Source organism: Pongo abelii, chromosome 16 (genome assembly GCF_028885655.2).
Source record: "Pongo abelii isolate AG06213 chromosome 16, NHGRI_mPonAbe1-v2.0_pri, whole genome shotgun sequence".
Classification (NCBI taxonomy): domain Eukaryota; kingdom Metazoa; phylum Chordata; class Mammalia; order Primates; family Hominidae; genus Pongo; species Pongo abelii.
In genome coordinates, this window is record NC_072001.2 from 33,585,751 (window position 1) to 33,601,479 (window position 15,729).

Genomic DNA, 15,729 nt, shown 5'->3' on the forward strand with positions numbered 1-15,729 from the left:
CTGTCTGGATTTTGTCATCTTTCGTTGTTATATTATTCTGTGTTTTATAAGGCATCGTCTCTGCTTCTTTTCTATTAGTAGAGTTCTTTTAGATTATTGCCTATATTAAGAATAATAAGTTTAGAAAAGATTCCTCTTCACCTGGTCTCTTATCCACTTGCTTCTTGGTTCTTAACAAAATAAACTGGCATTGACATCTAGACCACTGGCATGGTACTAGTGCTATGATGTTATGTACTTTTAGGCTTAAGAATAATTCTAAGCATTCACATTCAGTTGTGGAACCGGATTCACAGCACCAGTATAGATTGATCTCTTCTTTCAAGTGATTTATCTGCTCATCATCCATCTTTGATGTCGTATCACTCTCGTTTTTTTAACCTTTAAATAATTTCATATGTTATTCAATTGGGGTTATGTTTTCAAGAATTTTTGGTGATATAATTTCTGAGCAAGCTTTTGCATATAGTCTTTTAGTTGGCTTTTTCACATAAGATGAGATACAATTTAGTTAACTACATAATTCTTGGGTCACAGGCACTCCTTTTTATAAGTTTCTTAGAAAGAACTTTACTGCCTTCTGATATTTAGCATTGTGGAGAAGTCTGATTCCCACCTTAATTTTTTTTCTTTATAAAGAAACTGTTTTATTTTTGCTTTCTGCTTAGATATTGGAAGGATGCTAGAAGTGAGGATGTAAAACATTATAGCCACTCTGGAAACCAGGATGGCAGGTTTTTTTAAAAAAACAAAAGTAAGCATGCTAGAGGTTTATCAATTCTATTGTTTTGATTAACCAGCATTTTACTTCATTGATTTTAATTTCATTGGTTTTTCAATATAACAACTGTTTCGATATATAATTTGTATGCCGTACAATTCACCCATTTGAAGTGTGCTGTTCAATAGTTTTAACAGATCCGCTTAAACTATCACCATAATTTTAGAATATTTTCATCACCCAATAAAGAGACACTGTATCAGGCTGGGCGAGGTGGCTCATGCCTATATTCCCAGTACTTTCGGAGGCAGAGGCAAGAGGATCCCTTGAGCTGAGGAGTTCGAGACCAACCTGGGCAACACAGGGAGACCCCACCATTGCACCACTGCACTCCAGGTTGGGCAAAAAAGCCAGACCTTGTCTCAAAAACAACCAAACAAAAATCTTATTTGAGTTCGAAACGCATGTCAATTAGCAGTCACGCCCATTCTTCCCATCCCCCACAGCCCTGAGACAACCACCTATCTCTTTAGATTTGTCTATTCTGAATGCTTCATATAAATGGAGTAATACAGTATTGGCTCTTTGCCACTGGCTTCTTCCACTTAGCATGTTTTCAAGGTTCGTCATGTTGTAGCATGTGTCAGTACTTCCTTTCTATTTTGTATATTATTCCATTGTATGGATATACCACATTTCGTTTACCCATTCATCAATCAATGCATATTTAGTTTGTTTCCATTTTGAGGGCTGATACGAATAATGCTGTTATGAACATTAGTGTACAGGTTTTTGTGGAGGCATATGTTTTCATTTCTCCTGGGGATATACCGAGAAGCAGAATTACTGTGCCACACAGGAACTCTACGATTAACTAAATAAATAACTGCCAGACTGTTTTCCAAAGTAGTGGTATCATTTTACATTCCTGCAACAGTGTATTGATATAAGGGTTTGATTTCTCCACATCTTTGCTGACACTTGTCATCTGACTTTTTTTTTTTTTTTGAGATGGAGTCTCGCTCTGTCACCCAGGCTGGAGTGCAGTGGCGTGATCTCGGCTCATTGCAAGCTCCACCTCCAGGGTTCACACCATTCTCCTGCCTCAGCCTCCTGAGTAGCTGCGACTACAGGCATCTGCCACCACACCCAGCTAATTTTTTGTATTTTTTAGTAGAGATGAGGTTTCACCGTGTTAGCCAGGATGGTCTCGATCTCCTGACCTCGTGATCCACCTGCCTCAGCCTCCCGAAGTGCTGGGATTACAGGTGTGAACCACTGCGCCCGGCCCATTTGGTTTTTTAATTGTAGCCATCATAGTGGTTGTGAAGTGGTATCCCATATCCCACTGTGGATTGAATTTGAATTTTCCTGATGGTTAGTGATGTTGACCTTCTTTTTTTTTTATTATTATACTTTAAGTTTTGGGGTACATGCGCACAACGTGCAGGTTTGTTACATATGTATACGTGTGCCACGTTGGTGTGCTGCACCCATAAAGTCGTCATTTACATTAGGTATATCTCCTAACGCTATCCCTCCCCCCTTCCCCCACCCCACAACAGGCCCTGGGGTGTGATGTTCCCCTTCCTGTGTCCATGTGTTCTCATTGTTCAATTCCCACCTATGAGTGAGAACATGCGGTGTTTGGTTTTTTGTCCTTGCGATAGTTTGCTGAGAATGATGGTTTCCAGCTTCATCCATGTCCTTACCTTCACAGCACATCTACATTGATGTTGTGGCCAGGCAACTCGGCACTATAGCCTAGCCACGTTGACACATAGAATCAGTCATCATAGTTCACCCCTTGTCACCTTGGCACCCAGACGCATTTCCTTTAAACTGTACTTCATCTCCAAGCAGAGGCATTAAATAACAAGGTTATACTTCCACCTAGCATGATACAACTATTCTGACTACAACCAAAAATGCACTAACCCTTACCCCAGAAAAAGACAGAAAGTCCTTCAATGACATTTACTTTTCTTTGATATCCTATAACTTAAATACTAAGATATAAAACTAATACATCTTATATGATAAGGCAATAAGAGACGGAAGAAAACAAATATTTTTTCAAATACATACACACAAACATATTTGTAACAAAATAAGGAAGAAGCACTTATGACAATTACAGTCCTTGTTTCTGTCACGTGGTCATAGCTGGTATTTCCAGTTACCCTTGTCTTCTGTGCATTCTGTATTCCCTTTGCCTTCAGCGAGCACCTGATGAAGTGACCTGAACTTCATTATTGAAAGGATTGGGCCATTAGTAGTTCTGCCTGCGTTGTGTTCTGTTTTTTTTATGGACTTAATCACAGGGCAAGGTAGTACTAAGAGATGCTCTAAGGGAGCTCTTCTATTCCACACGTGTTCTTCCTTATCTGCTGTGTGCAGTAGCGGTCCGGTTTCCTGTTTGTATTCCAGATCAGTTTCCCCAGCCAGTACAGTAACTCTCTTCTTTGCCTGTTAGTTCATTTGCACAAGGAGCTCAAAGTGGCCGGGTGGCAGTCTTAACTTCCAGTTCAATGGAATCAGTATTGTGTCTCTTGGTGGAAGCATTTCTTGCTTTGGAACTAAAACCTCTAGATGAGCAGAGCACGGCACAAAGTTGCAGAGACAGGAAGCAAACAATGTCCTAGTGGTCACTACGCGTAATAATGAATGGTGCCACTCCCATTTCCACCCTAGATTCCTGGACTGTCGAAGAAATCCTGACTATCAGAGAAACAGCACCCTTTATGGGACACGGATTCAGAGAATACACAGCCTGCGGGAGAACCTTGCCCCAGCCTCACAAGGTGTTGCCACCTAGTAGGTGCTGTAACTGCATTTTTGAAAGGCCATTACACCATTCTGTGAAGCCAGCTGCTTCAGGATAGTCAAAAACATAATAAGATCAGTAGATTCCATGAGGATGAGCCAGGGCCACACTTCATGTGCTGTGAAGTAAATTCCTTGATCAGCAATACTGTATGGAATACCATGATGGTGGATAAGGCATTCTGGAAGTCCACAGATGGTAGTTTTGGCAGAAGTATTGTGTGCAGGGAAAGGAAATCAATATCTAGAATGTCTATTCCAGTAAGAACAAAACTCTGTCCCTTTTGTGATGGAAACTGTCCAATGTAATCAACCTGCCACCATGTATTTGGCTGAACACTTTGGAAAATGGCACCATGTTGAGGGCTCAGTGTTGTCTCTGCTGAGGGTAGATTGGGCACACAGTAGATTGGGTATATTGTCTCTGTTGAGGGTAGATTGGACACACAGTGGGAGCAATTGCTGGGTCAGCCTTGGTGAGTGGCAGTCTGTGTTACTGAGCCCATGCATAGCTTCCATCCCTGCCACCATGGCCGCTTTTTGTTCAGGAGCCCATGGATGATGACAAGGGTGGCTGGACAAAGAGGCTGACTGGTGTCATCCTATCCACTTGATTATTGTTATTATTATTATTATTTTTGAGATGGAGTCTCGCACTGTCGCCCAGGCTGGAGTGCAGTGGTGTGATCTCCAATCACTGCAACCTCCACCTCCCGGGTTCAAGTGAGTCTCCTGCCTCAGCCTCCCGAGTAGCTGGGATTATAGGCACCCACCACCACGCCCAGGTAATTTTTTGTATTTTTAGTAGAGACGGGGTTTCACTATGTTGGCCAGGGTGGTCTTGAACTCCTGACCTTGTGGTCTGCCTGCCTTGGCCTCCCAAAGTGCTGGGATTACAGGCGTGAGCCACTGTGCCCTGCCTCCACTTGATTATTAAGCTCCTCCTTTTCTGAGATCACTCTTTGGTGAGCTGTCACATGGGACACAAATATCTTCACTTTTTGTGCCCATTCAGAGAGATCTATACACATACCTACCTTGACACATAATATCAGAGATCTATACACATGACCTCCTTGTCACCAATTTTCCAGTTATATTCCCTCCAAGTCCCTGACCATCCATTTGGACCATTGGTCATAGTCCATAATTGGTATATAATCACATATCTGGCCATTTCTACCTCTAAGGAAAAAGAATGAGAGAGAGAGAGGCTTAAGGGGGAAGGGGAGGGAGAAGGGGAAGGGAAGGAAGATGGGGAAGGGAAGGGAGAGGGGGAAGGGAAGAGGAAAATGGAGCGGGAGGGTAGGAGGGAGGGAGAGAGAGATTTTAAGAAATTGGCTTGCATTGTTTTGGGGACTGGCAAGTTTGAAGTACGTAGGGCTGGCTGGCAGGCTGGAAATCCCAGCACAAGTCAGTGTTGTAGTCTTGAGTCCAACAGCAATCTGTAGGCAGAATATATTTTTCTGGAGACCTCAGTCTTTTCCCTTAAGGCCTTCAACTGATTGGATGAGGTCCACCCACATGATGGCAGGTAATTTGATTTTACTCAGTCTATTGATTAAATTATTAATTTGAATTTAAAAAATAACTTCACAGCAACATCTGGACTGATGTTTGACCAAGCAACTGGCCCCTGAGCCAAGTTAACCATCACAGTCATGGTATCTAATCCTTTTTGTAGTTACTGGATTAGTTTTGCTAGTATTTTATTGAGGATTTTTGCATTTATATTCATGGGAGATATTGGTCTGTAGTCAATTTAATGGATTTATATTCCTCTACTTCTTATTTCCTTCTTTCTTGCTTTTGGTTTAATTTTGCCCCTTCCCCGGTTTCTTGAGGTAGAAACTTAGACTACTTGTTGGAAACCTTTTCTCTATTATTGAAAATGTGGTATTGAAACCTATAACTCTCATTGTTGAATTGTCTGTTTCTCCCTTCCTTTCTGTCAGTTTATGCTTCCTCCATGTTGGTGCTCCATTATTGGGTGCATAATTTTTAAATAATTGCTTTATCTTCCTGATAGATTAATCCCTTTATCACTTTTAAATATCTCTCTTTATCTTGACAAACTTTTTTTGGTTTGAAAGTCTAGCTTGTCTGATGTCTGATGTTAGTATGGCCACTCCAACTTTCTTGTGATTGCTTTATGCACGGTGCATCCTTTTTCTATCCACTTACTCTCATCCCACTGTGTTTTTGGGCCTAGTGCATCTCCTGTAAAGAATACATAGTTAGATCATGTTTTTTTAAATCCAGCTTGATAATCCTTGCCTTTTGATTGGATTATTTAATCCATCCACATTTAATGTTATAGTTAGATTTGCATCTGCTATTTTACTTTTTGTGTGCTATATGTTTTATGTCTTTTCAGTCCTTGATTCCCCTTTATGTTAAATATTTTCTAATGTACCATTTTAATTTCATTAATTATTTTTTTCCACAGTTCTTTTAGTTATTTCCTTAGTGGCTATTCTAAGTCTTACTACATACGTCCTAAATTATTAGCATCAGTTTCATATTTATACTAGCTTAGTTCTAGTGATACATAGAAACATTACTCTTATATAGCTCTGTTCCTTTTATCCCACTTTTGGTGATATTACTGTTATACATATTACATTATTGTTACAAACCCAATGACTCTTTAATAATTATTACATTATATAATTTTATGTCTTTTAAAGAAGTTTAGAGAAGAAAGAAGAGTGAGTATATGTTAATAACTTCTGTTATATTAACCTTCTTCCTTATTTCTAGTTCTTCTCTTTTGTTCCTGTGGATTCAAGTTACCCTTTGTAGTCATTTCTTTAGCCCTATACAGCTTTATTGCCACCTACCTCCTTTTTATTGTTATTGGCAAATATATTGCACTTCTATATGTTATATGTCCAACTATACATTCTATATATATAACTTTATATAACTGCTTTTAAGATCAGTTAAGAGAAGAATGAAAAAAACATGCATTTTATATTGTCTTTTGCAATTATACGATGTAATTACATAATTACCTATACCAGCACTTTTTGGGTTTTTTTTTAGGGTAGATTCTAATTACCCTCTGGGGTCACTTTGTTTTAGCCTGAAGAATTTCATTTAGTATTTCTTGTAAGTGGGGAAGTGAAGTTGGCTGGCTACAAAATCTGTCAGTTTTTGTTTATTTGAGAGTTTATTTTACCTTCATTTTTTTTTCATTTTATTTTTTGTAGAGATGGGGTTTTGTTAAGCTGTGCAGGCTGGTCTCAAACTCCTGGCCTCAAGCCATACTTCCACCTCTGCCTCCCAAGTGCTGGGATTACAGGCATAAGTCACCATGCTCAGCTCATCTTCATGTTTGAAAGATAGTTCTGCTGGATATAGGGTTTTTTTTTCTTTTTGAGCATTTTATTTTATTTTTTATTTTTATTTAATTTATTTATTTTCAAAGTAAACATCTGCATTTATTTTAAATCACATCCTCGGTGTGATTGCACCTTTTCTGTCCAGCTGTCAGGTGGCCCAATAATGCCTTGGACTCCGTCCCCTTGTCAGTGCCACTGGCTGTTCCTGACTCTAGTTCCCAGGGGAGCCTCGAACTGGGGCCTAGCCAAGAAAGCTACCGGCTAGCATCACATAGCTTCTCCAGCTCAAATAGCCCAAGGTCGGCATGTCTGCCAACCTCCAGGAATAACCGCGGTCACCGTGCCCAGACGACACATCCTTGTGCTATGGGAAGAAGCCTCTGCTGGGTGACCCACCAGCCAACCCTGGGCCAATTTTATTTAGATAAACGCTCAAAGTCCAAACGGCCACAGGAAACCCCTGATGTAACACCAGTTGTGCCGGCCAGCCGTGTCTCAGGAGCTGACTGCAGACACCTGGTCTGGGTCCCTCAAGCCCAGCAGAGCTTGTTATGTCCCCTAAGACAAAGGAGGAAAATGTGGCTCCCCGAGAGGAAGGTGCTGAGCACCTCACCCCAGGGTGTCACCGAAGATGGGCGGTGACAGCACCGTAGGGGCTGGCGGCCCACAGGGGTCAGCAGGGGGCGCCTATCTTGGGCCATGCTCTCCACTCCTTCACCATGAGGTGCAGCCTCATTGCTGCCTGGGCATCCTGAATCGAACAGGGCTCCGCCTGCTGGACCTGGAGCCCAAGGATCTTCTCTGAGAGTAGTCTCGGAGACGGCTTTCCATTCTTTACTTGACTCTTGAAAGGTTTATATTTCTGTGTGTCCCGAATCTTTTCTGAGTGATCAAGAAGCAGTACCTTTAGGTCATTATGCAGAGCATGCCCCACTAGAATTCTGCCCTTCAGCATCTCTGCCACTTCCTTCTGAACAACTTCAAGCTCTTCTCCCTGCTTGAGGTTCTCAGTCTGAATCCCACTGACCGCTGTCCTATAGTCCGTCACGAGCTCGGTTGGTTTGACGTACTTGTCATAAACGCACTTCCCATCCTGGTTCATGATGGACACACGGGCGGCCACGCTGTCCTCCCCCTCAGGGCCCACGCCCAGCATCTCACAGTCCAAGGCTAAGGCTCTTGTCAGGCCGCCGAAGGCCTGCTCTTTCACGAGGCTGAGGCTGACGCTGCCCTCGCTCTGACCCAACTGTTTTCTCGCTATCTTGGCCGCCTCTGGACCTATGGCAGCTTCGATATCCGCTGGGTCCACGTCGTCAAACCAGATGTCTTCCTCGGTGGGTGGGGCCGGGGCTGCCTCCTCAGCTTTCCGCTTCTTATGCTTGATGTCCCCTCGTTCTGGAACAATATCACCATTTGTCCTTTCCTTGGTGCCTTTCTTACTGTGCTCTGCTCCACTGGCCTTGGTGCGAGGTACTGGCGCCTTCTTGTCCATCTTGGAGCCTGAAGGAACAGAGCCCCTGCTGGCCTCTTGGTCTTTTCCTGCCAGCATCTCCTCTCCCTTCACTTGCAGCGGGGTCTCTTTTTTGTTTTGCTGGATAATTTTGGGCTTCTTTTTGGAACTCATCTGAGAGATGACAAGAGGCTTTTCTGGGACCTGAGATTTTTGTTTCAGCAGCCACTCTTGCAGCGCCTTCCAGTTTTGAGAAAAGTCTTCTGGTGCCTTTGGAGGTCGCACCACAGCACCGGGGCCGCTTCCTGGCTTCTTGCTTACTTCCTGCGCCTTGCTTTTCCAAAACCTTTTTTTCTTCTTGTTTTTCTTCCCAGTGAGCGTCTTGACAGGACCCGGCTTAGTTACGGGGCTGCTCGGGGCGCGCTTGGAGGCGGGGACCTTCGCCTTCCCCATCCTGCCGCAGTCCAGCGCCTGGGCCGGCCGCCACCCCAGACCCCGGCCTCCCCGGGCCCGGCGCCCTGCAACACAAGCGCCCTTCCCAGGCCAGGCCGAAACACACCCGCTGCAGGGACCTATTTTTTATTTTTTTGAGACAGAACCTCACTCTGTTGCCCAGGCTGGAGTGCAGTGGCACGATCTCAGCTCACTGCAACCTCTGCCTCCTGGGTTCAAGCGATTCTCCTGCCTCAGCCTCCCGAGTAGCTGGGATTACAGGTGTGTGCCACCACACTTGGCTAATTTTTGTATTTTTACTAGAGATGGGGTTTCACCATGTTGGCCAGGCTGGTCTTGAACTCCTGACTTCAGGTGATCTGCCTGCCTTGGCCTCCCAAAGTGCTGGGATTACAGATGTGAGCCACCATGTCTGGCCTGTTTGAGCATTTTAAATATGTGATTCCAATGCTTTTTGGCCACCATTTTTTTTTTCTTTTTTTTTTCTGATGAGAATTCAGCTGTGAATCTTAAGGGAATTCTTTTGTAAGGGACAAGTTTTTGTTTTGCTTTGTTTTGTTTTTTTGTTTGCAGGTTTTCAAAATTGTCTACTTGATTTTGGCTTTCAGCTTTTTTTCCTCCAGCACTTTTACCATTTGAGATATAGTACATTTTACTCTTTGTGGATCTCTGTGGTTATCCTACTTGGAGTTTGTTGAACTTCCTGGATGTGTATTGTTTTTCAATCAACTTAGAAATTTTACAGTCATTATTTAGTTGAATATTTTTCCTTCTCTTCTGTCTCCTCTCCTGGTATTCTCATGATGTGTATACTAGTGTGCTTGATGGTGTCTCATATATCTCTGAAGCTCTGTTCATTTTTCATTTATTTTTCTCTCTGTTCTTTGGCTTGCATACTCTCTGTTGATCTATCTTAAAGTTAATGAATTCTTTCTTCTGCCAGTTTAATCCACTAAAAACTCTAGTGAACTTTATTTCCATTATTGTACTTTCCAATTCCAGTATCTTCATTTAAAAAATAATTTATCTCTCTTTGTTGCTATTTCCTATTTGATGTGATATTGTCATCATACTTTACTTCTTGAATCGTGGCTTTCTTTAGTTCTTTGAACATATTATAATGGCCACTTTAAAGTCTTTGTTAAATCTGACACCTATTTAGCTGCTCTTGTCACAAAAAAGTAGCTACAGGAGATGATAGCTATGTTCATCTGTTTCACTATTGTAACCATTTTTCTGTGTATACATATCTCATAACGTCATGTTGTAAACCTCAAATATAGACAAATAAAATTTATTTTTAAAAATCTGACATGGAGTTACTCTTACAGGAAGTTTCTCTTGCTGTTTTTTTCTGAGGTACAGATGATGCTTTCCTGTTTCTTAGCATGTTTCATTATTTTTTGCTGGGATATTTTAGATAACAGATAATATATTGTAGCAACTCTGGGTGCTCACCCCTTTTCCCCCAAAGGGCTTGCTATTTGCTTGTTTATTTTTTAGTGAAGGGCTGGATTGTTTAAGTGAAACCTACTCCCCCTGGTGTTGAACATTTGATATTGCTTCTTCAGGCAGCCTTGGCTCCACAGTCAGTGATGGCAGTGGTTTTGGCAGTCCCTCTTTGACTGTCTCTTTCCCTGACCACACCAGCTTTAAGCTCCAATAATTGCTGGCTGATTGTGGTGTTGTTCTCAACAATGCCCTTGAGATTCAATTGCTCTACAGACAGACTCAATCAAATACAGGATCCTTTGAAGGAGTGGTTCTGGAGGTTGGTACCGTTGGCCCTCCATATCATTGAGTTCCACAGCCATCATTTAACCAACCGCAGATAGAAAATACTGTTTGTTTGTTTTAAAGAAGAAGATGGTTGTGTCCATATTGAACTGCCTTTTTTCTTTGTCATTGTTCCCTATACAATACAGTATAACAAATATTTACCTAGCATGTATATTGCATTAGTATTTACCTTGCATAAGTAATTTAATGATTCAAAGTATATGGGAGGATATGTGTATTTTATATCAAATACTAGGCCATTTTATACAAGAGACTTGAGCACTCATGGATTTTGGTATCCTTGGGGAGTCCTGGAACCAATCCTTGTGGATATGAACTGAATTTGATATATGTTCTGACTCCAGATGAACTCCTCAGGTTCTCTGGGAAAAATCTCCAAGCAATGGTTATTGAGCTGGGGGTGGGGACAAGGGTGTACTTCTCCCCAGGTGATAGTCCACCTTAGGAGCTAGGCACTTGATGGATGGAGGTGGGCAGTAGCTTTGGGTTTTTTCAGCTTACCTCTTCTGGTGGGGCCTCACTATTCTCAGCAGCACTGTGCCCAAGGCAGAGACTTCATGTCATGAGTGGTGGCTGGACATCAGGGAGCCCCACCTCTTGTCACCCTCACCTAGAACTTAACCTCAGGCAGCTGGAGGCAGGATAAGAAATGCTGACCTGCCTCTCCTGGGAAGATACTGTGGACCTCCAGCTGAGACTCCTGGTACAGGGGAAGGTGGCTGCTTCTCCTACATGCAGATAAATGCAGCTGCTTCCCATTTATAATTCTGGAACAGTTTGTCCCCATCCACTGCACCTTGCTCCTCAGGCTGGAGGGTCTACAGGGCAATTGGACTCAGCACCGCTTCTGGTCCTCTCAGCTGGTCCCGGATGGGCAAAGCCTAATGGGAATCTCAGTCTTATTCAGATGCCTGAGTCTCCCCAGCCCTCCTCTGCTCCTCCTCCCTATGGTGGTGCTGACTGCGAGTGGGCACTCGTCCTGTCTTCAGGGCATGCTGGCGCTGCTCCTCTGGTGCCCCCTGGGGAGTGTGGCCGAGGTCAGAGGCCCTGTGGCTGGTGTCTGGCCAGTTTTGGTGTGGACCCCTCGCTGGGCTCTGCCTACCTCGACTCCCCACGGCCCCAGCAACATCACTCAAACAAACTGTGTTTGCACACACGTGACTCAGTGATTTCTTCTGTAGGATTTCGTTCTGCAAATGTGCTCATGACTGAGTAAAGACAATGACAAATGGGTTCACTGAAGCAGTGTTTGTGACAAAAGTCAGGAAACACCCAATGCCCACCAAACAGGATGACTTACGTAAAGTATCATCCATTCACACAATGGCATGTGTCTTTCCAGAAAGCAGGATTCTGTGATCAAGATATTTGGACATGTGCACAGCATGCTCCCACATGTACAAAGCACTCACACAAATATCCTCATGCATGCGCATATGGCCTTGGGTGTCTGGAGGGACACGTGGCATGTTGCAGGCTGCGGCTCCTCGGGAATGGGTGTCCAAACCCCAGTTCTGTGCATCACTCTCTTTTAACTAAATCAGCATTTCATCCGTTTTAAGCCTGCTTTCACCATCCTTCTATTATATGTGTTTAAAACCCATTCATGACTTTATAAAAACATCTCTTTGGGAAAAAGTGAGCCTGGGAAGGAAGTGTGGATTAGGAGTTTTGTTTTTTCCTTAAGATGATCTATTTTCTCCCTGCTGTTCGCAAGTTATTTTCATGAGCCATTTGGGAATGTCCTTTTTATTTACCATAGATTCCAGACAAACCCAGACTCTTGTACTGCACAGCACAGCCCGAAGCAGCCTTGGCCCAAGAAGCCGTCTGGACTGGAGCTAAGAGTGTGACTCAGCTGGGACCTATTTTTCCCAACCTGCCCTGCCTGCCGCAGGGGCACAGGCAGCTGTAAGTAGAGGTGGAGGTGCCCCAAGACAAAAGGGAGACCCCCACAGGGTGCCTTCTGGTTACAGAAGGGGTCCGCCAGGAACTCTGCCTGCAGCTGTGAGACACCTGGACTGGCCATTTTCTCCCCCTTAGCTTTTGTGGGCAGAGATTCCAAGTGCAACTGCGGAGGAAGAAAACCAATGGCCTCTTCATGCAAAGCTGCGTCCTACGAGGTGGCCTGGTGAACCATGAAGAGCAGGCCTAGCTGGCTTTAGGACCCTGCAGGCTGGGGTGAAGGGAGTGCAGGGATTTTCTAGGTTAGGGGCCTCAGGGCAGGTCTAGTCCCATTTTGTCAAAGTCCCTCTGATGGCAGCACAGATAAGTGGTGTCACTGACTTTGAAGGGATGGATCTGAGTTGAAGCATATGACAAAATGAGCTCCAGCTAGACCTGGGACAACCCTGGGGGTCTCCCCCAACTCAGGCTGAAGGGAAGCAGAGATATGCTGCAGCCTCTGCCTTTCTTTCCTGGATTTCTCCTTTCTCCAGGGATCCTGTTTCCTTTGATTGGAAAATGGTATAGAGCCCAAGATCTGGGCGCTGGGTGTTCTCCTGGCCACTGGAGAGTTGCTGCTCTAGCTTCTCTTAATGGACAGAGCTAGGACACATATGTATGTGTACTCGCCCATTTGTATATCATGTTAGTCTATTTGCATTGCCATAAAGGAATACCTGAGGCTGGATAATTTATAAAGAAAAAAGTTCATTTGTATATCATGTCAGTCTATTTGCATTGCCAGAAAGGAATACCTGAGGCTGGATAATTTATAAAGAAAAAAGTTCATTTGGCTCATGGTTCTGCAGGCTGTGCAAGAAGCATGGAGACAGCATCTGTTTCTGGTGCGGATGTCAAGAAGCTTTCAGTCATGGTGGAAGGAAAAGTGGGAACTGGTGTGTCACATGCCACAGAGGGAGCAAGAGAGAGGGGAGGGGTGTCAGGCTCTTTTCAACAACCACCTCTCGTGTGGACTGACAGCACGAACTCACTCATTATTGTGAGAAGTCACCAAGCCATTCATGGGAGATCTGCCAACATTGGGGATCACATTTGGATCACATCCAAACCATATCATATCCTGTGCCTTTAGTGATTTCTCTCTGTCCCTCTGTTTGTCCACTGAACTAAGCCTGGATTCACACTGATGTCTCAGACTCAAGGCCAGCCCTACAGGACTCATTCCCGCCCTCACTGTTGATCCATAACCCCCCTTCCACACTCGCCACAGTGAGACACCGGCTCTAACCACCCAGCATGCCTTCGCTTGTTTGTTCAAGCCCAGTGTACCCGTGTGGAAGCTTCGGAATCATTAGCCTGCTCTCACTTGAAATGCATGTGCTAAGTAGAGCATTGCTCCCTTTGTCTGCAGGTGTTTCCAGTAAGAACACCGCTTTCCCAACTTACTTAGGCCAGCTCCTCCTCCCACCCCCTCAGAGAGGTCATGTTTGTAATTCAGTGAGTGTCTTGTCACAGTCTGTGTTCCATCCTGGGATTCCCCAACCTACCGGTTGAGGTTTTGTAATTTGCATGCACTAAAAGTGAACTCTTTGTAATGTGTACAGTTCCACGGGTTTTGACAAATACAGAGATACTTGTAGCTAGTACTCCAGTAGCAGACAGAGTAGCTCCATCACCCTAAAAATTGTCCTGTGCATCCCCTTTATAATAGTCACCTCCTGATCCTCTGAATCTCATAACCCCTGATGTGTTTTCCGTCCTTATAGTTTCATCTTTTGCAGAATGTCCTATGAATGGAATCATATGATATATAGCCTTTTGGGTCTGGCTTCTTTCATTTATGCTATTTCATTTAAAAAAAGAACAGTTTCAGTTTCACCAGAATTTTTAATCATGTGTTTTATCTTTTTGAAAGTAGTAAGCATAGCTGGTTAAAAATCTCCATGTGCTATCCTCACTACTTGGGGCTTGTATGGGTCAATTTCTATTGCCTATTGTTTCTACTAGTTTTTGTTTGTGTTGATTTGTCTTCTTGAATGCTTGGTTCTCTTTCATTTTGAGTTGGATATTACGTATGCAAAACTCTATAAAAATACTTTGAAGCATAGGATAATGTTATTATTGTTATTATTATTATTGTTATTTTTACAGAGACTTGCTTCTGGCAGGTTCATAGCATAAACATTCTCCTTAATCCAGCTCAGGAATTGAGGTCTCCTGAGCCACACTGATGACTGAAGCCAGGCTGTAGCCCTCATGAGGGTTAATTTTCTTGTTTTCTCAGAGAAGGCAATCTTTTGGTATCCCCATGCAAAGGATGGCACCCACCCCAACTAGTCTTCCTTTTTTTTTTTTGAGACGGAGTCTTGCTCTGTCGCCCAGACTGGAGTGCAGTGGCGCGATCTCGGCTCACTGCAAACTCCGCCTCCTGTGTTCACGCCATTCTCCTGCCTCAGTCTCCTGAGTAGCTGGGACTACAGGTGCCCGCCACCATGCTCAGCTAATTTGTTTTGTATTTTTAGTTGAGATGGGGTTTCACCGTGTTAGCCAGGATGGTCTCCATCTCCTGACCTTGTGATCCACCCGCCTCAGGCTCCCAAAGTGCTGGGATTACAGGCATGAGCCACTACACCCAGCCTCTTTTTTTTTTTTTTTTTTAAAGATGGAGTCATGCTCTGTCGCCCAGGCTGGAGTGCAGTGGTGCGATCTTGGCTCAGTGCAACCTCCGCTCCCGGGTTCAAGTGATTTCTCCTGTCTCAGCCTCCCGAATAGCTGGGACTACAGGCACCCGCCACCATGCCTGGCTAATTTTTATATTTTTAGTAGGGATGGGGTTTCACCATATTGGCCGGGCTGGTCTTGAATTCTTGACCTCAAGTTATCTGCCTGTGTTGGCCTCCCAAAGTGCTGGAATTACAGGCGTGAGTCACTGAGCCCGGCCCCAACTAGTGTTTCTATTCTTGGTGGGCCCTGAATTCTGCTTTTTGTCCCCTTAACCCTACAAAAGATCTTCATGTTTCTTTGTCACTCTTCCAGCATCAGCAGTCACCTCTAGACTTTAAATAGTCCTAAACAAGGTCATTCTTTATAACCTCATTAATCTCATATCTTTAGCAGATGTTTCTCATATTTTGAGCAATTTTTTTAAGTTGTTGGCTGGATTGATGGGTGGACAGATTAGCTGGGTTGATTCAGATGAGTTTATTCATCCCTCCTGGCAGTGGAGA

The 15,729-nt window shown here is 43.8% G+C and overlaps 1 protein-coding gene across 1 annotated transcript; it reads right to left on the reverse strand.

Annotated features, from left to right (window-relative positions):
• Nucleotides 1-7,552: 7,552 nt before the first annotated feature.
• Nucleotides 7,553-8,833, reverse strand: LOC100455461 (RNA exonuclease 4-like). The gene has a single exon (XM_054532487.2). The coding sequence runs from the start codon at nt 8,795-8,797 to the stop codon at nt 7,568-7,570; it is 1,230 nt and encodes a 409-aa protein (XP_054388462.1). The 5' UTR covers nt 8,798-8,833; the 3' UTR covers nt 7,553-7,567.
• Nucleotides 8,834-15,729: the final 6,896 nt, after the last annotated feature.

Coding starts and splice junctions, on each gene's coding strand:
- LOC100455461 (XM_054532487.2), bottom strand. CDS start 8,797: ATGGGGAAGGCGAAGGTCCCCGCCTCCAAGCGCGCCCCGAGCAGCCCC.